Source organism: Clarias gariepinus, chromosome 24, assembly GCF_024256425.1.
Source record: "Clarias gariepinus isolate MV-2021 ecotype Netherlands chromosome 24, CGAR_prim_01v2, whole genome shotgun sequence".
Classification (NCBI taxonomy): Eukaryota; Metazoa; Chordata; class Actinopteri; order Siluriformes; family Clariidae; genus Clarias; species Clarias gariepinus.
In genome coordinates this window covers 15,987,197-16,010,824 of record NC_071123.1, presented here as the reverse complement: position 1 = coordinate 16,010,824, position 23,628 = coordinate 15,987,197, and the positions used below count along the sequence as shown (strand labels likewise).

At 40.0% G+C, this 23,628-nt stretch overlaps 1 protein-coding gene across 2 annotated transcripts in view; it reads left to right on the top strand.

Annotated features, from left to right (window-relative positions):
• Window positions 1–23,628, top strand: part of tmem132e (transmembrane protein 132E) — a 285,151-nt gene that overhangs the window by 207,329 nt on the left and 54,194 nt on the right. The window contains exons 1-2 of one of the 2 annotated variants that reach the window (XM_053485506.1): window positions 1,179–1,520; window positions 2,183–3,110. In XM_053485506.1, the coding sequence (XP_053341481.1) occupies window positions 1,448–1,520; window positions 2,183–3,110 (1,001 nt within the window). In that variant the 5' untranslated portion in view covers window positions 1,179–1,447. Of the gene's footprint in view, window positions 1–1,178; window positions 1,521–2,182; window positions 3,111–23,628 lie in introns of those variants that run through there. The other variant, XM_053485508.1, reaches the window with a different exon arrangement.

Sequence of the window (23,628 nt, the reverse complement as noted above, 5' to 3'; positions counted from 1 at the left end):
ATTATCTGAACACGGGAGGTCGTTTCATGTCGCTGTCATGCAAAATGATGAAGATGTATGATTTCATGCAAGCTGGTATGAAGTCATTGCCCTGAAGCAGTGAGCGTGATCAGTGAAGAATGGGTTGTGGTGGTGGCGGTGATGGTGCAAAGGGGTATAGGGGTTTTGGGGGTGCTTGAACTCAACTACCTCTGTCCACCTGCGTTGTGGAAAGAGTTTGCAGAAACGCACTTTAGAGGCTAATGTGTTTGTAATGGATTGGCTTTCACAGGCATTAGCTCATCCTTTTAGTAGGTATTCATTTCTCGCACTGCAGCCTACAATTGTGCCAGACCTTGGAGCAAGAGCGAAACCGAATCCAACCATTTACAATCCGAGCGCCTCCATTGAAAGCGAAGAAGATAGTAACCTTCAGCGGCTATAGAACAGTGTGGGCAGAAACTCAAACTGAAAGAAAAAAGGAAAAAAAAAAAAAAGTCTGTGTCCTGTCTTTGTGGTTGTGTAATAGAAAAGCAGGAGGGATGCGAGCGACTTTCTGACGGCGTTGCCAAAAGAAAAAATCTTTACTTAGAGAAGGAAGTCCCAAATATGCGGATTCGTTTCTTTCTTTGTAAGCCGGCGAGAAGTCGTTCTCAGGAGTAAGTGTTGAATGAGTGGCAAACTCTCTCTCTCTCTCTCCCCCTCCCCATCCCCCTCTTTCATTCAAATGTATTTTGGAGCAAGTCTGTGAAGAGGGAAGGAGAGCAGGGCTAATTCACCAATGATCTTTTCTCTAATCCCCCGTTTCTGTCTGTGGTGCCTGAAGGCGTTCGAGTAATGCAACCCTCCCCCACTACACCCCGGGACACACTTACTCACACTCACTCACAGACACACACACACACACACACACAGAAATGCACGGTGTCTGCCTGAACACGTCCGTCGGGAGAAGATAAATGGAGTAGGAGAGTTTGTAGTCAGCCTGGTGTCAGTGTCCTGGGAGGCCTGTGTTTTCACACAGGCCGCCAGCTAAAGTAGTGATTACAAAGCTGGGGCAAGGTGTGGTGAGACAGGGAGGTGTCTGGTCTTTGTCTCGCTGTGGGCGGTGCGACTGGAACTGCTAGGAGGAGCCATGCACTGGAGCAGCTGCGACAGAGTGCAAAGGGTTTAGTTCACAAAGTGAAAGAGCACGAAGAGTTTCAGCATGCCGGGACACACATGCGGGTTGGAGAAGCGCTTACCGGGATTCGCTTTCCGCTCAGCGTTTGTTTTCTAAGGGATTGTGACATGGATGGATTACTCTGGGCTTCTCATCAACTCGGATAAGTTTCGGAAACTTTCAAAGAGTCACTCTACAAACTTCTGGCTTAGATCCTTTCGGGATTATCGCTGCATTTTCATGGATGTTTCTTTGTGTGGGCCACGAATGTATCTTAGTTGAACTGCACCTCAAAGGAGTCCTAATATGGGACAATTTGTTGCTACACTACATGAGAAAGACAGTCCATGGCTTCTCTGTTCACTGTTTCTGCTTATAAGTATGTTGGATTTATATGTCTCCCTTTTAAAAAAACAGCTTTACATGCAAAAGCTTGTATAGATGGGTTTTTTTTTATTTATGGTTCAAGCATGTGACCTTTATGATGGTTTAATTAATGCAATTATTTTCATTCTGTATGTTTTATGAATTGATTTGAGCTCTGGCTAGTATTTGTTTCAGGTTTGTGGTTCCGTCAAGGTAGCTTTGTTTTATCTAGTTTGTTTTCAGCTACAATCAAAGTATGGTGCAGACATTCAGAAATTTATGTAACTATGTTTGTCCCCAGGCATGAAACTGTTTCTGCATCCATATCTCTCTCTCTCTCTCTCTCTCTCTCTCTCTCATATATATATATATATATATATATATATATATATGTATATAAACTGACCAACATCTAAACAGCTGCACCTTAGCTGACCTGCACCTTGAATATGCATTATGTCACTTAAAGAAAAGGAAAAAATCTTTGTTTTTGCCCATTTAAATATAACTGTGTTTATAAGTCTGTATCAGAGTGTTTCCCCTAAGGGTTATTGTTTCTGTGCTCATTGACTCCGCTTGGAAGTTACCTAAGGACTTAGTCTTATTCGGTGTGATGTGCTCTGCATTGTACTGACTGTTACAGCTCTTTTATCTTTCCTTTTGTTGTCTCTTTAGTTGCAGGTAAAGTTTCCCCCACCAATTATGACGCCCTGCTCAATGCCCCTGCTGCTACTGCCACCTCCAGCCCCCCAGACCTCTACCTTCCTGCCAGCTTCAAGCTCTCCAACACCCAACTGGCCTTCTTTCTTCAAGAGAGCCGAACTGCAGTACGAAATGCCCCGGGCGGACATCCCTTGCATCGTTCTGAGAGCTTTGTGGTCTTTCAGACCAAGGAGTTACCCTCGGTCAACATCTCTTTGGGTCATTTCACCCAGGACCAGACTCTTTCCAAAGATCTTTTACAGCCTTCAAGTCCCCTGGACATCCCTGGTAGGCTGACCGTCAACTGGAAGGTACGGGCATTTATTGTACAGTCCAAGGTCTTCGCAAGCAACCCAGTGGTCCAGGTGCTGTTTTACATTGCAGGCCGGGACTGGGATGACTTTAAGGTCCAAGATAAGCTGCCGTGTGTGAGGTTACATGCTTTCCGTGATGTTCGGGAGATCAAGACTTCTTGCAGGCTCCAGGGTAACTTGGCACAATGCTTGGCACAACTGGACCTCCCGTCCACCTGGTTCAACGTCAACGTGGCACCTTTAGGTCGCAGAAAGTCCTCGGTTGCAGACATTCTGGAGATGACTGGGGAAACCCTACAGGCAGAGCTTTATTACACCCTCCATGATCCAGACAGCAAAGGAGAGTGTGGTGAAAGTTACCCCAGGCGAGGAGGAGGGTCTCGAGGGGAGAGCACATCCCAACAGCCACTACTTCGTATTGGGAGCATCAGCCTGTACCAGCCCAGTCAGGAGCAGCTGGTAGTGGACAAGCAACTGGACAAGAACCTTTTCTTGAGGCTACCTGATAAACCATTAAAGCCTGGCGAGACTCTCAACATCTTCTTGTATCTGGTGCCAAACTCAACAGTGGAACAGTTCACTCTCAAGTAAGTGGCTTTAACTTTTTTTTTTCTTCCTTACCACTGGGACCATTTACTTAATAGTGAAAATCTTGAGATAGATGATGTAAGTAGTAAAGACAGACACAACCTCAGTTCTTGTTGATTTCTAGTGTGCGAGTAACTTCTAGATAGGTTTTTATGCAGGACTATAAATACACAAAGTACACCAAACTCTTTTTTTTTTTACAGCTACAGTGGGTTTTACATAAACCGTTTTATGTTTTCCATTAAGGAGGACTTTGATTAATCTCTGTTGGGTTACCAGGAAGGAGGATATTATTGTGTGGTAATGTATAGATAATGGATAAATATTAGAGCTTCAATTAGGCCTGAATTTCATTAGTATTCCTCAACTGTTTTCACTTCATCAAGGTAATGCAGAGGGTTAGGGCATACTGTGAAGGGAAATGATCAGTAAAGTGCCAGGGAATTTTCCTCTCATTCATCGGGTAAGGTATCGGGAAAGGGCGCTAGCTGTGTTCCCAGGCGTGTTGACATAACGCTCTGCTCAGAGCCCCGTAAACACACCGAATCTTAATGGAAGCTCACGGAGTTCATTTTAGGAATTTGCGGTGAATTAATTAAGCTTTCGATAGCTCATTAAAACCCAACATGAAAAGGCAGCACACTGATTTATGCTAGCAGGGGTAATTCATTAGTTTTATCTGTGCATGGATTAACGTGCACGCATGGCAGATTTGTGCTACGGAAGTTGGAGGGTCAGCATTCCATGCGCCTGTGACGCTTTTATATCGGCTCTGCTAGGTCTGTGAATTCCAAACAGCCTCGGGGCTCCTACAGTTAACATCAGCGTTTTCGTATTAGTACCGGGTTTTTATTTATTCCTGTTATAACAATTACTCGTCACGAATTTCTACAGTATACTGTATGCCCAGATCATGCGTACTGTGCGGCACACGCATATTTTTACAAGAGCGAGCCGGGGAAATGTTTCAAGCACATTAGGTGCACACTCAAATTCCATTTTTATTGATCAATCTGAGCAAGACAAGGAGCTTGCTCGTTTCACACCCGCCAACTTCATTTCCCCATAAGAGCATTATGACATATTCGAATCCCTGGACCGTAGTCATGGTCCAAAGCAAAGCTCTCAGTTTGCTCATCAAAGTGCGGACGGTAAATCTCTCCGACCCCACATTTTATGTGCTCATATCGTAGCCTTTGTGTGCCTCGGAGACGGACTCGGTGACATTAATCCTATGCGGAGCGGCCAAGGAGTAATGAAAGCTCCCTTAGGGGATAAAAAGAGAAGATGAAAGGGAAAAAAAGTGTAAAATCATAAACCCCACCCTAAAATTAAACGCTGCTGGAAGCAGAGAGTTTAGGACACTAAGTAAAAAGTAAAAAAAAAAAATGGTCACATCAGTCTGTCATGCTTCAGTTTTTTTTTCAAGCTATTAAGCTTTTTAGTCTGGCATTTGTTATAATATTACAATAATACAGCTTTATTTAGAGCTGCCTGTTTTTGTATGTTTTGTGGGAACATTCTGCTTCCACTTGGCTTTACTAGGATTAAATATCCTACTTTCTTTCTTTTCCAAGCATTCACTAGGCTCGTGAAGATACGACTCTTCACTTCTAAGAGGCCAAAAGATTTCTTAATGATTGTCTGCCTGGCACATTCTCTGCATGAATACACAGGTCACGATTATGCAAGTGCAGGGTGTACGGAACACCCTGAGACACTAAGTACAAATGTGCATCTGTGCGCGTATGTGTGTGTGTGTGTTTTTATGAAGTATATGAAGGTTTTCATTCTTTCAAGCTCCTTATTTTTGGCCACATATCCATTTGCACTGCTGAATGTATTCCTGATGTCTTTGTCTGAAATGCTGGGTTACCATGGAAATCTGATGACAGCGCTAGTCTATGTGTACTGTTTTCCTTCTTTTTTTTTTCATCCCAAGATTTAGCATTTGTTTGCATGTTAGCGACCTAGTGCTTATTTAAAAAGTTTAATTGACGTTCTGTAGTTAAGCGAGTGCAAGCTGAAAGAGTAAGTCTGCTTCTCATAGGAGTGCCTATCCACAGGTGATCCACAGGTGATCGTTGATTATTTTCCTAGAACCGTTGACTATTTTCCTCTGAGATGTTGTGCATTCCTTTCTTAGGAGTAGTGAATATTGTATAGATATTGTAAGGAATTTGTATTCTTCTTCAAATCTGTTTACTAGGGTAGGATTTAACTTATAGCCTGGAAGCACTGGGTGTTTCAAGTCTAGACCAATTCTGTTTATTGCAATTCACCTGAATCTCCGATCTGCCCGTTCTCATCCACGTCACATCACCATGTAGTGAGCATGATATTTAAGGCTCTGAACGAGAGGTCGGTGGTTCGAACCCCAGCTCCACCAGGTTGCTGCTGTTGGGCCCTTGAGAAAGGCCCTTAACCCGGTCTGCTACAGGGAGACTGTATCATGGCTGACCCTGACCTCTGACCACGGCCTACTTACTAGGAGCTGGGGTGAGCAAAGAGTAGAGGATTTCACCGTGCAGTAAAAGTCCCTTGAACCGTCCTGACATGCAAATCCGGTCTGACCAAAGAAATCGGGACTTACCCATTGTAACGAGTCCATAGCATCACACCCTAGTGGAGTTTCTGTGACCTTGGCGGTTCAGCTGGTGTGGAAGCACGTTTTTAATTGACCACACCTCCTCTTTCACCTTGGATTAGCCGCGTTTGTGCTGATACCTCAGTCTGTCACGTTCCCATTGATCAATGCCACACGGATCCCGGTTTCCATCGGCCACCTTTCAGATCATTATCAGGGGCCACCCACTTTTCTTCCACTTCATTTCCCCCGTCTGCTTCCTCCACCAAGCGTTCCACCTGTAAAAGTGTTTTTAACCCTCACCCTCTGGTTGCACTCATTTATGTAGGAGCGAGCTGACAGAAAAACCATTTAGCGCCGGACAATGGGAAGACCGCCCATCCATTATCGAGGCCTTGGGCAGACACGCCACACACACACACACACACACATACATTGAACGAAGGAATTAAATAAAACAGCCCACTTTTTCTGCCTTGTCTTCTTTTCTTTTTTTTACTATTGGCTTTATTATTCCAGTCCAACAAAGCCCTGTATATGAGTCCTCGGTTCACTGGATGTAAAGGTGAAGTAGATGGGAAAAGTAGCCCGTAACATTTAGCAAGGTGCTAATCTTCAGCTTTAAGATGCAGCTTGACATTTCCGTTATTCCAAGAAAAGCGCTCTTCTTTATTCTTGGGCCTGTTGGAGATTTTTCAGCCATAGTCTGTGACGACACTTTTTGTTGTTAATTTTTTGTTTTTTGAGTGTGATCATAAGCGGCATGCAGATTAGGCTAAACGCCCGTAATGTGTAAATGACCATGTGCCCTGAGATGGATTGGCAAACCGTACAGGGTGTACCCCGCCTCGTGCCCTATGTCTCCTGGGATAGACTCCAGGCCCCCTGTGACCCTATGTAAAGGACAGAAAGACAGGGGTGGCTCAGTGGTTCGGTAGGTCCCAGGTTCAAACCCCACGACCACCAAGTTGCTACTGTTGGGCCCTTGAGCAAGGCAACAGCTCAGAAGTATAATGAGATAAAAATGTAAGTTGCTCTGGATAAGCGCATCTGTCAAATGCCAAGACAGAGGATGAATAGACAGATGATGAGTGAGTGTGTGTGAAACCCAAAGGAAAGGAATAACCAAGGCATAAATTCACTGACCTAAGATTATGGTCCGCTTAACAGCTCATAAAAAGCAGACGTCTTTTCCTCCATCAGTGTATCATTAAGCTAGGCTAGGCTCGCCGTTGAACTTGTCAAAGTCGATTGCCATGTTTTAGTGAGTTTTTGAAGGATTTCCTGCCTACTTGGTGTAGTTTATAATCAAACCACAAACCTTGCAATATCTTTCCTTGCCGAACGTTCTGTCCACGATTGATCTAAATTGATCTTCTGGATTTATCTCTGCAAACGCTTTTAAAACAGTACTTTCTTCAGTTTTTTTTTTTTTTTTTTGTTAAGTTTGCTAACCAAGATCTAATTAAAAGCAGAACAGTTGAAACTTAATAGGATGAGCGCTTGACGTCCTGCTGATCAAGCGGAAGGTGTTCGGTGCGTAGGGGTAACTGAATTTGAGTGCGTTTAAATCCAGCTATATCAGTGCTAGTTTCTCTGCACACCCCATTTGCCGGTAATCGTATACCGAGGCACGTCTGGGTGTTTGGGTGTGTATGTGTGTGTGTCTGCAGTTTAAATGGCTCGAAACACCTGCTGAGAATCTTAAAAACCAAAGCTGCGTGAACCAGCCGCATAGAGACACCCACTGCTGGGTTTATTGATGCTGCCACTCTGATATGCAGCGCTACCGGCATGTATTATTACTATTACTATTTTTATTATATGTATATGTATTCCAGGTTTTTATTCTAATTTACATTCCACTCTAATTTAATAATAACAGTATTTATCCTAATGCATGCGCACTGGTTAAATTCGGCAGGGCCTGGAGTTCAGAGCCAGGAGGAACCAATCAGTGTGTTACTTTGGTTTCATTGTGGTCCAGTCTGAAATGGAGGCGCAGAGCTTTCAGACCTAATTTAGCTCCATTCTTTTAAGCTGCAACATAAATCCTTTCAGAAGAATAGCCATGATAGAGGAGCCATCATAACTACTTTATACACTTCTTACGAACCAGAGACATCCAAGTTCCCGCACGTCGCTGGTCGTTCGAGTTTCTGCTTCAAATAAAAGCAGGTTGTGTTCAAACAGTAACCAACAAATAAAGTTGCATATTATTGCTCAGCTTGATACTTTCAGCATGCATTCCTTTTTTTTTCTTTTGTTTATGTTATCAGGTATCACATTCCCTTTTTCTCTCCAATAATTCAATTGTATTTCTTCAGCTTTTTTTAAGTACCTACTCTCTTAGATGTGGCTTTCTTATTCTGTATAGATACATACAGTATATTTACAGTATATATATTATTGGACAGGAGTTTGGATTTATTTTCTACATTCTAGAACAATAACTCATATGGAATTACGTAATTACATAACAGCAGCAACAACAGCAATCAGTTGTTATTTTAAGACACGAAGGTCAGCTCTTCTGGGATAGTTCTTGCAAGAACAGTATTGTCAAGTGCATTTGAAACTGGCTCTCATGAAGACCTTCCCAGGAAAGCAAGACCAAAACTTACCTGTGCTGCAGAGGAGAAGTTCATTTAGAGTCACCAGACATATATAGAATTTTCTAGAAATATAGCCGTTATAAAGGCTTTATAAAGCGTCAGTAGTCGACACATCTGAATATCAACTGTACAAACAATACTGTGTATATTAGTGGTGTCAGTCGATTAAAAAATTTAATCTAGATAAAAATTTGGGATAGTAACAGTCTGTGATTCACAATTTTAAAATACTCTATCATTGACTTGTATTATAAAAACGTGCATTGTTGGAAAAAACGAAATGTATGACAAAGTGGTTAGAAGAAACAAATGGTAAATTAAAATCCTGCAAATGGGACCGGCACTGCATGCAGTGACTGGATAGTATGGGGTGTCAAAAACCCACCCACAGCGGGGCTCATAAACGATCCAAAAATCAACATGGTAGAGCACTAGCCACCTGAGCCGCCACTCCCACATAAACACACTGCGGTTATGGGAAGCCATCAGGGTCAAACTTGCCGTTGATATCGACAGCCCTAAGGGTATATTTGAACATATCATTAGAGCTTACTGAAAAAGGCTTATTGGAACCATCACCATTTATTACTAATATCACTAGGATACGTGAACAGGAAACAGCTGTAACTATAGAAACGATAACATTAAAAAAAAACATTTTTATTAATCTTGTGAGTCGGAATGACGAGGGGTGTTCAGGATAGAAATTTTTAGAAAATGTTGCATATTTAAAATAAAAACTATGTGAAAGAGATTTTTTAAAAAACAGTCCTGCTCACGACAACTCAATATAGCAGTGGCGTAGCAGAGAAAGAGTCGCTGCTAAAGTGAGAATACAGGCTTACGACTATACTGCCATTGTGTCTGTCAATTTGTAGCAAAATTGAGTGTAAATGTTTGTTCAAACAAAATCGTACCGCTGGATTCGCAGGAATGCTAGTGAAGTGTGTGCAGTGATCAAAGCATGTTCCCGTCACAGCTTACAGAACCCCATTAGGGAGCAGCGCCCGCTAGGAGCACGAGGCGCGCGATGAAGGTGAAGTTTGACAAAAAGAAGAAGAAGGTGTTTTGACACCAGTAAAATATTTAGTGTATACACCGCCGTTACCCCGGCGTAAAAATATAATCATTTCCGGAGGCGGACATATAACCTCACGTAGCTTTGGAAAGTAGGCCGAGGGCAACGTTGGTATCGTGCATGGACTCTTATGAAACGACTTTCTCTGACTTGGCTTTCCAAACAAGTTTACGCAAGTTCGCAACTTATCCGGCGTTCGGTTTAGTTTGTTCGCTCGCATTTAAAAAATGCCATAATTCAATTCTTGATTAAAAAATGTATAAAGGAAGGGGCATTCATATGTCAAGCTTTCACTGTAATAGTGATAGGCATTGGTGGCTCAGTGGTAGGTGTTTCGCCTGCCATGCAGAAGGCCTGGGTTCGATTTCCAGCCAGTGCCCTGGATCCAGTGCCGGTCACAAACCCGGATAAAATGGGAGGGTTGCGTCAGGAAGGGCATCCGGCGTAAAACCTGTGCCATGTTGTTGTGCAGAGACCAACAACAACAAGCGAGCGCTAAAGCTAAAGTGCTTGTTTTTTTACGGCTGTGCGCAGACAGAAAAACCCCAATCAGTTTGTTTGTATGCAGTCTCAGCTCAGTAAAATACACTGTGTTGATATTCCTGTTGTTTGTAGAGACAAAGCAATGAGGGTCATGTTTCATTCCTAAAACCTTAAGGTGTAGGCTTAAAGTTTAAAAGATACAGATATAAGGACCCAGATACGACTGTTTAAGCGCTATACAGTGGCGGTAAATGAAAATAACTCAACCGCTCCCAAACACCCTTCGGGCCAGAAAACCAGTCCCGCTTGCTGCAGCTAGTCTAAATGCTGGCCACTCGACAGTCCCGCTCAGTTATACATCATTGTTAGAATCAATTTCCCCTCCGCTGGACACTGGAGACACAAAGCTGGCATGGCGTGCAAGCCGTAGCGTCCCTGCGCTGCGTTTTGCCAACACGAGATGCCTGCTGTCTGGGTTACTTTATTACGTGGCATTTGGGGAAATGGCTGTTTTGGAATTGAAAGGCCTTAGACAATGGACAGATGTGTAAGTTTTTTTTTTTTTTTTTTTTTTTTTTTTAAGTTCTGGCTTAGACCGGAGCAGGTGGCTATTGAGAATGGATACAGCTCTCAACCTGGCAATGTAGACACAGTGAGTGTGTGTCTCGTTGTTGCTTTACAAATGCCAGCAGTTCAGCTCTTATACCTCAGCCTCCTTTATGCTCGGAATGAATGAAATGCTATGCTGCTGTCTGCCTTGGATAGACTCTATGTCTCAGGCTCTCGGTGTGCCATCTTCTTATCAAAGTAAAAAAGGTCAGGTGGTCGTATTCATACAAACTGGTGTCGTATGAAATACTGACTTTGTTTCATTTATTACTGCTTACTGGGGTTTGTAGTTTTTTTTTTTTGAAGACATCTTTGCTCTGCAGACTTTTGCAAAGTATTGCATGAATTAAATCATGTGATCATAGCTGGTCAACAACATACAGGTAGTCCCCGACTTCCGAACATTCAAGTTAGGAACTTCTGCAGATATGAACAATCGTAAATCGCAAATCGCGGAAGTAGCTCATGTCTGGTAGTGTACAAAAAATAGATACTGCAGCGCACCAATACCAATATTTACAATTATATAAAATATTATCAGTGTGTACAAGAATGTATAAAACGTCTAAATACCGCTGTGTGCGCGCGTGTGGGCGTGTGAGAGAATTGAGTCGGGCCTCTCCAGTTGCAACGAATCAGTCCAATACAGTGGAAAACAGCTCAGAGACAAAATGGCATCTATTGAAGCGCGCGGTAAGCACCTTGTAGCATTATCCCAGTTCCCCTCGTGAATTAACAATCAGACGTTCTGGAGGTTTGCACAATGCCAAGAGGGAAAGACATAAGCCACGATCTTAGAGAAGCAATTATATCATTAATCTAACCAGGGTTATGAAACCATTTCCAAGCAATTTGGAAGTTCGATGTTCTACAGTGAAAAAAATTATTGACAAGTGGAAAGCAATTTGGGAGACGGAAACCGATGAGCCTCCCCTCATTTTTGGCAAGTTTTTGGTATAGCATATATGAATGTGTGTGGGGTGCGGGGTGTATTCCTGCCTCAACTAACCAGAGAATAAGACAAAACAGAAATAATCATGATTTGTTGATGAATACATGATGAAGGGCTCGGCGTGTATCTGACCGAGGCGATATATTATCAATACCATGATAAATTAATATCATAACACCCTCACTATTATATTCTTAGTATATATATATATATATATATATATATATATATATATATATATATATATCTTTTTTTTTTAAAATAGTATTAAATGGAAGAAACAGTTCTCAAGCCAAATGAGCCATCGTAATGCATATCATTCCTCATGATTGGATCTTTAAAAAATAAACAAACAAATAAATACCACTCCCTAATCCAGCTGTTCTCTGAGCAGCTGTGCAGCGTGTAAAAGGTGAACGTTGAAAATATTGACTTGAACGAGAGGTAATTGCAGCACATTACCGTAATTACTGTGACTCTGACATACTGCCCGCAGTCCAAAACCTCTTCCCGAAAGCGTATGGGCCCCACACACACACACACACACACACACACACACTTCTCCCTACAGAGAGTCCCCAAGGGTTGCTTGCCTGGGGCCTGGAGATAAGGGATCCTTGTGTGTGGCTATGACAACTGAGGAGGCTCGCATCTCAAGCACAGGACATACACATACACAGTCCTCTTTCTGTCTCTCCTACACACACACACACACACACACAGGGACGACATTACCGGACAGAGCAAACACAAATCCTTTAAAGGAGGCTTACAGTGACAAAAAGACTGCTGCGCCCCCTTTATTACCTCAAAGCCTCTGACAAAACTCCACACACACACACACACACACACCCGTAGTGCACTCAGCGAGCATGGCAAGAAAATAAGCGAAATATCTTCAAAGCAAACAGCAGCGACAAAATGACAGAAAATTACACCTCAGTGGGTGCGAGCCGGCCACGTACTCACTCACACACACACACATACACACATGCCGGACAAAAGTCTATTGTCGCCTTTCTCAAGCTAAAACTTTTTTGAAAGCCGCATTCCCATCTCATCATACACACCCACACACACGCAAACACATTGCTTGAAGAAGCTGAGGGACATGTTCTGTCCTTTGGGAAATGATGGATATACTCCTCTGCCATGAAACCCCAAAGTTTCCCTGAAGCAATCAGAATGCAACCTGAACTGTAGTCTCTCTCTCTCTCACACACACACTCACATTCCTTCGACACGTTTCTCGCTCGCACAAAGCCAGACAGACGACCTGAGGCAGAAAGGAACCACATGAATGCCTTCAAGCTGTTCAATGCTTTAGCTGAAGTGTACATAAGAGCAAGCCAGGCTTTTTATTGATCGACTTTTTTCCTTTTGTGTGTGTGTGTGTGTGTGTGTGTGTGTGGTTAATTAACTTAATGTCGCACTGAATGTACAGTATGAGTATTAAATCCAGTTTATGCTGTTAAAATAAAATAAAATAATGACTAAGAAGATAATTGTAACGGAACCGTATGTCATGTCTTTGGATTTTCTCGTAGAGTCTCCTGTTCAGAACACCGCACTCCTCCTGGGTACTCACTCAGGGTTACTTCAGGTCGTTCTATACCATTAATCTATCATATTTTTCTGTACGCTTGGATGTTCAGTATGTTTTAAAAAAAAAACTTAAAAAAAAAACAAAAAAAAAAAACAGCCGACAGATTTTTATTATAAATGATCTGGCACTTCATGGAGACCAAGATGCCTATATAGAGTCTCTATAGAGCAAAACTAACTGGGAGTCTCATAAGCTTCTTCGCTGAGTGTTTGCTTTTCTGGTATTGAACAATAGATCCCCTGGCTCAGACGGTGACAGCTCTGGGATACTGATCAGAAGGTGTAGGGTTAAAGCTACAGCGCTGCTGCCAAGCTACAACTCGGGCCAAGGCCCTTTAACCCTGCTCTCTGACCCCACACTAAGATATTTACACGTGACAGATCTCTGGTCCACTCGGTACCGTAGCATCTAACGGACTCCAAATAATTACGACAATAATAGCGACAAGGATTTCTCCTAAAGCATCCATGAAAGTGTGTCTAAATGCAGATTTTGGAGATCTGGCAACCCCCAAGACTAAACAGTCACATCCAATAGACACCAGTTGTTCAGGGCACTTTATCGGCCTCCTTTCGGACCAGTTCTTCTTGAACACACTTGGAGGCAAATGTGCTATCCGCCCGCTTCCACATGCATCAGCTAGCGAACGTGTGATTGATGTGAGAGCAAGAATTCTGACCCCTCGACCCTGAGCGCATGGCCGATTATGAAATGTCTGCAACATGACCCAAGGCTCGACCCTGCCACCTCTGGATCATACGCTAACCCCTTTCATATTTTAGTTTTTTACTGTGCATGAAGGGAGGCAAGATACACTTGCTACCTAATCTTGACAAATCCAGATATTATAAACTTCATAACTGTAAGTAGTTACAGAATTATTTTATAGATTTACTATAAATATCTTTTATTTTGTATTATTTTATCAGTGTGAGATTATTATTATAATTGACTTTGAACAATGTTTTTATCTTATTTTTTAAATCCATGTTTATTAAACAGAGTGGAGCGTGTTCGCGCGTAGTCGACTAGCATTTCCACGAGAATGGGAATGATGCAAGGGTGGAGTTCAAAACCAGCAGTTGTACGACTCCAGCTCGCCCTCACGCTCGCTTTACTGCATTTTGCGTCAGAACAAGATTAGCAGGCGCCATTCATCTCCACTGCGCCTCGGGCCAAAAGGAAGGCTTCCTTAAATAGATTTTTCGCCGACGGAAGGGCACGGTAAATAGGCGGCGTGAAAAATATGTTCCTCATTCACATTTCCTTAAGCCTGCCTGCCTGCCTGCCAAAACAGCAGCGTGCCATGCATGGCTCCCTGGGGCGCTCCCGCTGATCGCACTTCATTTCTGCAGCGTCGGCCTCGCCGCTGAAATATACAGCATTAAAGTAGTACATGACCTGTCGTGCACCCGCTTTCTCTTTTTTTTCCCTACATGATGTGTGATGTCAGGGATTTTTTTGTGGCAGATAGAAATTGAAATCGCCGCAGCATGTTACTTTACATGAAACGTGTCTTGAGGTTATTTATTAGATAAATTTCTACATTTATCAGAATGAAAAGGATAGCTTACCATTGTGTGTGTGTGTGTGTGTGTATATATATATGTATATATATATAGACACAGGCGATTTGATTTATATAAATAAAAGAAAAGATTTTGTCATTGGTCAGAATTTGCTCAGTCTCAGAAAAATTTCTCTATGTCTGTCCGGTCATATTTTGTTGACAGCATCACACCAAACTGGATAAACTTTTAAATTTAATGAAACTTTGTCGGTACTTCGGTATTTGCCTGGAGGTAAACCTGCGCTAGAAATGAAATCAAAATGTTGAGTAGAAGTGAAGTTATGGGCAGTTATGTGCCACAAGTTTTAACAGCGTACTGTGCAAGTGCCAAACTGTGGGCGCGTCTTAAATCGACCGCCGGACAGAATTTTATTAAACTTTCGCAGTACTTTGATCAGCCTGAAGTTTAACCCAAAATGTTAAAATAAAAGCGAAGTTATGAACAGTTATGAGCTGGATTTAATAATCTACTTTAAAATAAGCTACTTGCTCAGTGTAAATAAACGCCTGCACCAATAGATATTAATTCGAATTTTTTAAAGACAAAACTTAATCTTCAACCTGACATTATAAGATCACCAAATACATTAAAGCTCACCAGATTGTTTCTAGCTTTAACCTTTTAACTATTTCCGCAAACTTTTTACGCTAATGCATGATATTAAGTGGTTTTCCTTAATATCACTTAATACCTTGTTTGTCATCTCTCTTTCTCTCGGTGAAGACTATCATCATTGTCCTCATTACAGGGGGGCGGAGGTTGTAAGAAAGCAAATAACAAATATGTAAATAACAAACGCCACCATTAACAAGAATAATTAGTATGTCTGTCAGTCAGCCTGACCATAGTCTTTGTCATCAACAACGACAACAACCATACTAATATTAATCATAATATCATGTACATAGTCCCTGTCTGTCTGTCTGTCTGGTGCTCGCCAGTGGACTATTTTGTTTCTAAGCACCTCTTTCATGTTAGCGTTTTCCCTCTGTCTGCGTGAGATAATACACTAGAGCCGGAGGAGACGTCTGACAGCTCTGACTGTTGAAAGAGCGCGAGAAGCCCTCGCCTCTCTGTAGTGACGGCTCCGTGATGCCGATTTAAATGAGGCCCTTCAATCCGAGCGCGGGCTTATTATGGGATGCCGCACAGCCAACTGGGCCACATTTGTTCTGGTGGTTTCCGCCGGCCTCGGCTGAAATTAAACGGACGCTTAATTTCCGCCCCTCACATGGAAATACGTTTTTTTGCGATTTAACTGTCTATTAAAGAAAAATAAACATATCAGAGTGACACTTTCCTTAAGGACAGGGTTCATCGTCATGGTTGACAAATAACATTTAGCATCACTTGGATATATCCCAAGTTACAAGATGATGAATTTTTATATTGTCATCAAGTGATCGAGGTGTCATGTAAGCCAATCAACATGCCATGTCATGTATCTGAAAGAACACTACATAAGCGCTGTATAACAACTTGCACCCACTTGCACAGCATTCATATACAGCTGAAGTATACTGGAATAAGCCAACATAACCTTTGTGTAGATTTAAAGTGCTTATTTATGTTACATGACATTAGCTTGTCCGAGCGAGCAAAACACTTTATTATAGATATCATATAGCCCTGTAAATAGCCAAAGAGACTTTGTCAAGCATCACAAGACCCCATAACATTTATCGAGGCTTATGTCAGTAGGCTTTAGCTATCATAAGGCTTATCATGTGAATACTACATAAGCACTTCGACAGGTACCATAAGCCTGCATAATGTTTGTAATGGATTATGACAGTGGGCTTCAGCTGTCATAATGTGTTTAGGTAGGTGTCATGTAGCCCTATGAACACCACATAACATTGACAAGTAATGTAAGCAACCTTAACAATTGTGAAAGTTAATGCATTTTAATGGGCTTTAGCTGTTATAATGTACTTAGATAAAGCGTATGAAGACGACATAGTCACTTTATCAACTGACAAACCTCTATAAAAATGTTGCAGGTCTGACCTGGTGTTCGCTTTCAGAAAGAGGTCTTGATGTCAAGCTTTCATAAAACTCAACATTCTTCGTGACACGAGGTCATGTTAAGACTTTATCCAACCTGACTTGCTGTATATTAGCACATCATAACAGAAGCTTAAGTCAACTGAAATGTTTGCTTAGTTATAATTTTAAAAAAGCAGCTTTTACGCCAAGCCAAAGCTTATTAGCATCAACCGTTATATATATGATCAGCAGGGTGACGTCTGCTGTTGTGAAGCACTTACGTAGCCCTATGCACAGCACCCTTAGGTAAAGTGTGATTAAAAAAAAAAAAATCCGTCAAGCCGATATGACACCTACGCCATGACCTTTCTGACATAAGGTCGCGTTCTGCTCTTATGCTATTTATAAATAAATAAATCTTATATCTCATGTTGTTTTAAAATTAAAACAAAAAGCATCCTCTGTGACAGCTAATGTATGTTGGCAAAAGCAATTATGTGTATTGATGTAGGTTTCTGTAAGTGCCTTATAATTAGAGCTTTCTGCCTGTGACAGACTTCAACTTCAAGAAAGTGTAAACATTATATCAAACTTTTTATTTATTCTTTAACCGTGCCTTGGCTTTCTGCCTGCAGCAATCATGTTGGATTGAAAAAAACAAAACAAAAAAAATAAATAAAGGTAATAAAAAAAAGCGCAATGTTTTCATAACTCTAAGACTTATAATATAGTGTATAATAAAGCAGCACATATTTCAGACATGCTATGCATAGAGTAAAGCTAAAGAAGACAGAATGGGGACAATGTGACCAGAAACACATTAACAAATAGAAAGTAAAACGTGCTTGGGCGAGGTGATATTGCATAAAAAACCTGACAATCATCTCGCAACTCTTTATAACGGTGTCAACGAAGCGGAATGTGGGGTCTAAAACAGAACAGCGCAATCGCAACCCTATAAATATGCAGATGAGGGTATTTGAAATGTTGTCATGTTTAAAGTGTGGCATTGCTATGATTTTCTCAGTGACTTTTAATCTTTTTTTTTTTTTTTTCTTGTGATGCCATTTTCTTATTGCATAATCTCATTTTGGAAGCTCCGGGGACAGATGGGTTCTCTCTCTCTCTCTCTCTCTCTCTCTCTCTGGCGATACAGGAGACACTAGAGTCCAATCCCACATCTCTGACTTTCTTGTGTTCAAAGATAAGCCGGGTTCCTTTAGTGCTTAATGGCTTTCGTTGTTTTGTTATAGCGATATCGTAGCTCGAAATGACTTTTAAATTGAAAGCCATTATCTGTAATTAGGAGTTTCTAAAGAAGTCAAAGAAATCTACGTCTTCCACTATTAGGAGGAAAGTGTAATAAGGCTGTTTTTGTTTGTTTGTCTGTTTGTTTGTTTATTTAATTATTTTTGTGAAAATTGGAATCCATAAAGTCATGCAAAACAGCGTCTAAGCATGTTGCCTCAATTTTTTTCTTTGTTTGAAAAAAGCTTCTTGAGTCCAGTGGTTATGTCAGTTTTAATGCTGGGAAAGTTGCGCGTGTTTAGAAATGGTTTATGCACCGGTCAGTAAAGTGGGTTTTCTTTTAGGTAGCTGCAGAAACTAGGATTTTTCCTGAGGAGAAGCATTGTTTTTTCCCCCTCTCCACAATATTTTTTTCAATAATATCCAGACCACGACATTTAAAGACAAGCACTTTTCCTAAACATCCACAAAAAAGAAAAAAAATGAGGGATAGAGAATGCAGACTAAAGTTGGACAGCGTTTTATTTATTCATTTATTTATTTATACTTTTGGCGTAACATGGTGTAATGTACAAAAAAAACAAAAAACAATTAAATGTTGAATATTTATAAGACCAATACAATGATATCTATATCAATAGAGGAAAGGTTTGGTCTGTACATTGATATCTTTAGGTTTTATACATTGGAGAAAATTTCTGTTTGTCTGTCTTTATCTCTCTCTCTCTTTTTTTTGTGACAGCGTCATGCAAAACTGACTGAACTAAATTTAATGAAACTTTTGCCACAAACCTGCGGCATAAATTTAATCAACATGTTGAGTAGAAGTGAATTTATGAGCAGTTATTTGCCAGATTGTTATAGCATTCAGAGTCATAGTATCAGAGTACAAATGAGAAGATATACAAGGCATACAGTTATATCTATACCTATTTTGCAAATTATACATTTTACATATTTTGTCATGCCCTTAAACTTGCTAGAAATCTTAAGATACAAAGTAGCGGTAATAGAATCGGTTAAGGTATGAGCCATTTACCTTAATTTGTAATTCGGGAATTAAGTGAATGCAATTTCAGTAGTAAATCCTTCCTCAAATCGTGAACTCAGATTGTTATTAATTATTTTATTTTGATTCTAGCTTAGTGTTATTAACTACTGTGGCGCTTCCAGGAAAAAACAAGTAGCCAATTGATTAAAACCCCAGTTTATATCACGTGAAGTAATATATTTACATGGACGGGTTAGTAGACTGTATCATTAAATGGACCCGTCTCTGGTTTCAAAGCATCACATATTCCAAGAATCTCATTTAGCTAATACTAGGAAAGTGGTATTAGCTTTCATTGTGGCGGATAATGAATCTGTTTAAGCACTCCATGATTTCCTCGACCTGTAAATAAGGGTCAGTTTGCAACATGTCTAATTGAAAAATGTATAATAAGCTTATTGTTTTTGCTCTACATTTCTCTCCACTTTTGGTATATCTTTGCAAAATTTAGATATATAAATGTAATTTTTAATTAGTTTGTTATAATGGGCGGAGATGATTTAGCAGCCAAGTGTCTGTGCATTGTCTGAACTCTGTTGGCTCTATTCAGCAGGATTAGGCAAAAACTGAAAAAAAGAAAAAAAAGAAAAGAAAAGCGGACAACCCTGAAATGTAAGACGCAGAGCATCCCAGCTGGCCCTTGCTTAGCTCCCTGGCCTCCATTAGGCTGAAAGCAAAAACGTGTTTAGTATGGAATGCACAGAGCAGGGCAATTTCTAAAAGACATATTATAGGTTTTCGAGACTCGAGAGTGGAGATCAATAAATGGATTTTCATCCGTTTTTTTCTCTTTTTTTTAAAGAAAAAGTCAGACAAAGAAGAAAAATGTACAATGAACATAAAACAATTACGTAAAAGAAAGAGCACGTAATCATGGAGAGACTAGAAAGTCTTAGAGCAGCATGCAAGTAAAAACATATTAAACACTCGGAGACAAAAAATTAACACTCTGTTATATTTATGAAAAAATGCAAAGCTACAAATATACAGCTTTTCTGACTAAAAACATTAGCATATGTCAACTAAAGCTGTGAATCTTAAGATTTAATTTGCTTTTGGCAATATTTCTTATACTCACACTCTTTCTCTCTCTCTCGTCTTTATCCCGTATTCCACTATTTCTTACATGTTAAAAAAATAAAATAAAATTATATATATATATCGTCTCGTCTTATTATAGTACAAAGTAATAATCTTTCTGCTCTTCTACTCTTCTCCTACACTCCAGTCCAGTAGGTGGCGTTGAAACACCAACTGCAAAGGAAGTAGTACTAGAAACATTGTTTCTATTTTGCAGGGTGTTAAATCTTTATGCGTCAAAGTTTTTAATTTGTGAATCCGTATATTGCAAGTTGTTAATATAACAGCAAAAAAAAAACGCATTAGAATGTGTGCATTAATAGTAACCTTGTGCATGCAGTGCTGTTAAAGAAAATAAATCAACTCCTCCTAACCTATCAAGAATTCAACCAGGATGTGTCCCAAATCTGATTTCAATCTACTTTCCTCTACATCAATATGCCGTTGTTCCGAATCAGCGGAGTGGAAAAACGAAACATTTTCCCCAGATTTAAATCGCATTATTCCAGATTTCCCATGCGCAAATTCAAAATTCAACTCAAGTGGCTGGAAATTCCACTGTAGTGTAGCGTGCAGAGTTCCATTTTTAACGGCACTGTTCCACTTGAGAGTATTCACTCTGCCGGTGTGTGTGTGTGTGTATGTGTGTGTAGGTGTGTGTGTGTGCACATTCAGAAGCTCTGACAATAACCTTTTAGGCACGCATGCATTCACACAAACACTACTGCAGAAAGAGAGCGAGAGAGAAAGAAATGAAAAAAGGATGTTCTGTGGAAATGTGACCAGGCTCTAGAACGTGAGAGAAGTGTATGCAGCTTCATCAGGAGAGATCTCCGTGCTTTCCTCTCCCTCTCCCCTTCTGTCTGGCTCACAGCTCTAATCCTTCCCTTCCTCATCATATCGATTGCCTTCTATTCTTCTATACAGCTCATCTCTCTCTCTCTCTCTCTCTCTCTCTTTTTCCCCTCAGGTCTAGTTTTGACACAAAGGCACGTTGTGGCACAATATAGTGAGGCAGAGTGGAACGGCGAGTCTGGGTGAGGTCAGAGGGAGGGAGTGTGAGACCTGGTGTAGGTTGGAGCGCATTTACCCAAATTTGACCCCAATTTTTGGGTTCGGATAAAAGTGCATGTAAATGTAAAAGCGAAAACAATTTTAATTCCCCAAAAATGTTTTTTCATATTCATATTGTTAAACGCAGATCATTTGCATTTAGTGACACCCACAAAGTCCCATAAAAGGTAAGAGAATTAAAAAACGACAAAGCAAAATGATGACTGAACAGCACCAGTGCATCCTCCTTTCTGCCATTACTTTTTCTTTTTTTTATTACTTGAATAGTTATTCATATTTTTTTTCCATTTTTTTTCCCCATGTTCTTAATATTAAAGGGAATCTAAAGACAAGATCTAAATTGGGATTGAGATTTCCAGTATATGTAAATAAACTCTGCGCATGCTGCAACAAAATATTGTACAAACAACTTGTTTGGTGTACAGTTTGATTAATGAGACACGCTGTGTTGGAATCCCCGTCTCTGCTGGAGGTCGATCATTCTAGCTCAAACACCCACTTCACTGACTCCTAATATTCTTTTTTACCTCGTTAATAAATAGCAGAAGGGAAACCACTTTAATCAGTTACAGTTTATTGTTTGTCCAATACAAGGATTAAAGTTAACGGTTAGTACAGTGGCTTTCGAATTCCATACACAGTCATGTAAAGCATAAATAAATAAAAAATTTGTCTAATGCGCAATAAGTAAGTTTCCATCAAGTCAATAATATAAATGGTTGTGACTTTTGTTTTGTAGTTTTGTTTTTGTTTTGTCTTGCTCTGCTTTGTTTTTGCTAGTGTTTTTTTTTTTCCAGTTTAGTTGTTTGTGTGGTGTTGGGTTTTTGTTTGGCTCGTTTTGTTTTTTATGTTATGTTTTCTGCACAGGAATTAACTTTGATTTGGTTTACTTTGTTTTTGCTTTTGATTCTTTTTTTCTATTTGTTTTGTTTTTATTTTGTGTTTTGTTTCACTTTGATCTGATTTGTTTGGTTTTTGCTTACGTTCAGATTTTCATTTTTTTTCTTTTGTTTGTTTAGTTTTTATTTATTGTTTTTCCTTTCACTGGTTAGTTTTTAGTTTGGTGTATAATTTTTTTTGTTTATTCATTTATTTATTTATTTATTTGTTTATGCTTTGCTTTGTTCTCTTTTGATTAGAACACCCAACAACCACAACAACAATAATAATAATATTCAGCATTTTCTTATCCCTATAACTCCTAATATCAAATGATTGATTTGATTGACTGATTGCTTAATAAACATTTTCATCTTTAAGACATAAAAAAACAGTTTATTGATATTATTAATATATATAAAGCCTAAACACCTGATACAAATTAACACACATAGAAACACTGCTGATGGTGACTGTGGACAGGTGAGGCCAGCGTCTGGAGTAACAGGCCTCCTGCTGGACATTTGTCTTTATTACACCCTTCACTGTAGAGCAGCAGCACTGAGGAGGACACGAGCCACAAGTTCTCTCTCCTCCCAATACAATCCAAAAACATGATTCTTTAATAATAAAAAAAGAAAACATTTAATATAACAGATTGCATTTTATTTCTCTAGTTTCTTTAAAAATAAACGTAGTCTAATAATATAATGTTTATTCTCAGTTGTTCGTTGTTTACTGACATGGGTAATGACACTTAAGACTCCCTTTTACAACTGTCCTTACAGAATTCTGCATTCTTATGAATAGAATATTACATTTGAAAGAGCAGCCCAAACGGTGCTGTTATAGAAAATTATTCAGCGGTTTGAATAAACCACACTGTTGATGAAAACACATCTGTAAAATAACATAAAATGTGTGTTACTTATTTATATTTACACTGATTATACTTTGGTACCCCAGTACTGGGTACCTGTGTTCGATGACAAGACTTGAGTAGAAATGTAAAAATTGAAGTGTCACTTAATTTACAAGGTAAAGCCCATCAGTCATATTTAAATGAATATGAGGTGTTGGTCAATAATAGAGAAGCATGGCGGGACATTGGGGTCTGTTGTTTTTTTTTATGAAGTGAACAGGATTGTAATTTCATGCGGCGACTCCTTATACAAAAAAATAAAATTGATTCGTCGCAGCTGATACTTATTATTAATGTATTCATGAATAATGCATTTCAATAATGCATTGATGATGAAATTTCTGGTAGTGGATTCAGTCATGCTTGATTTACATCAGAGACTCCGTTTAGCCTGTAGACGGCTTCAGCGGGATCAAAAGACGCGATGGTTTCCTTTTACTGGATGTAAAGCATGTAAGGTTAATAAAAAATACGTCCTGATACAGGTTAAAATTAAAACATTTCTATTACAAGATTCTAATGAGGAATGCAGTGGGAATAGGTAAAGGGTTAATCACAATTAGAAGGGATGTCTTGGCAATTTAGTGGGACAGAAGGACACATATGCTCACTAAAGCTGTAGGAAAGTGAACTCGGACAAAAAGACAAGGCAAGGAGGACGTAGTTTGTTCATACAGAGCCTTTAAACCAGTGGAAATTTCTCAGAGAAAACTCAGAGACCTCCCATGTGTCTGTGTTCAGTCTGAACGTCACAGCAGTTCTGGCTTGTTTTC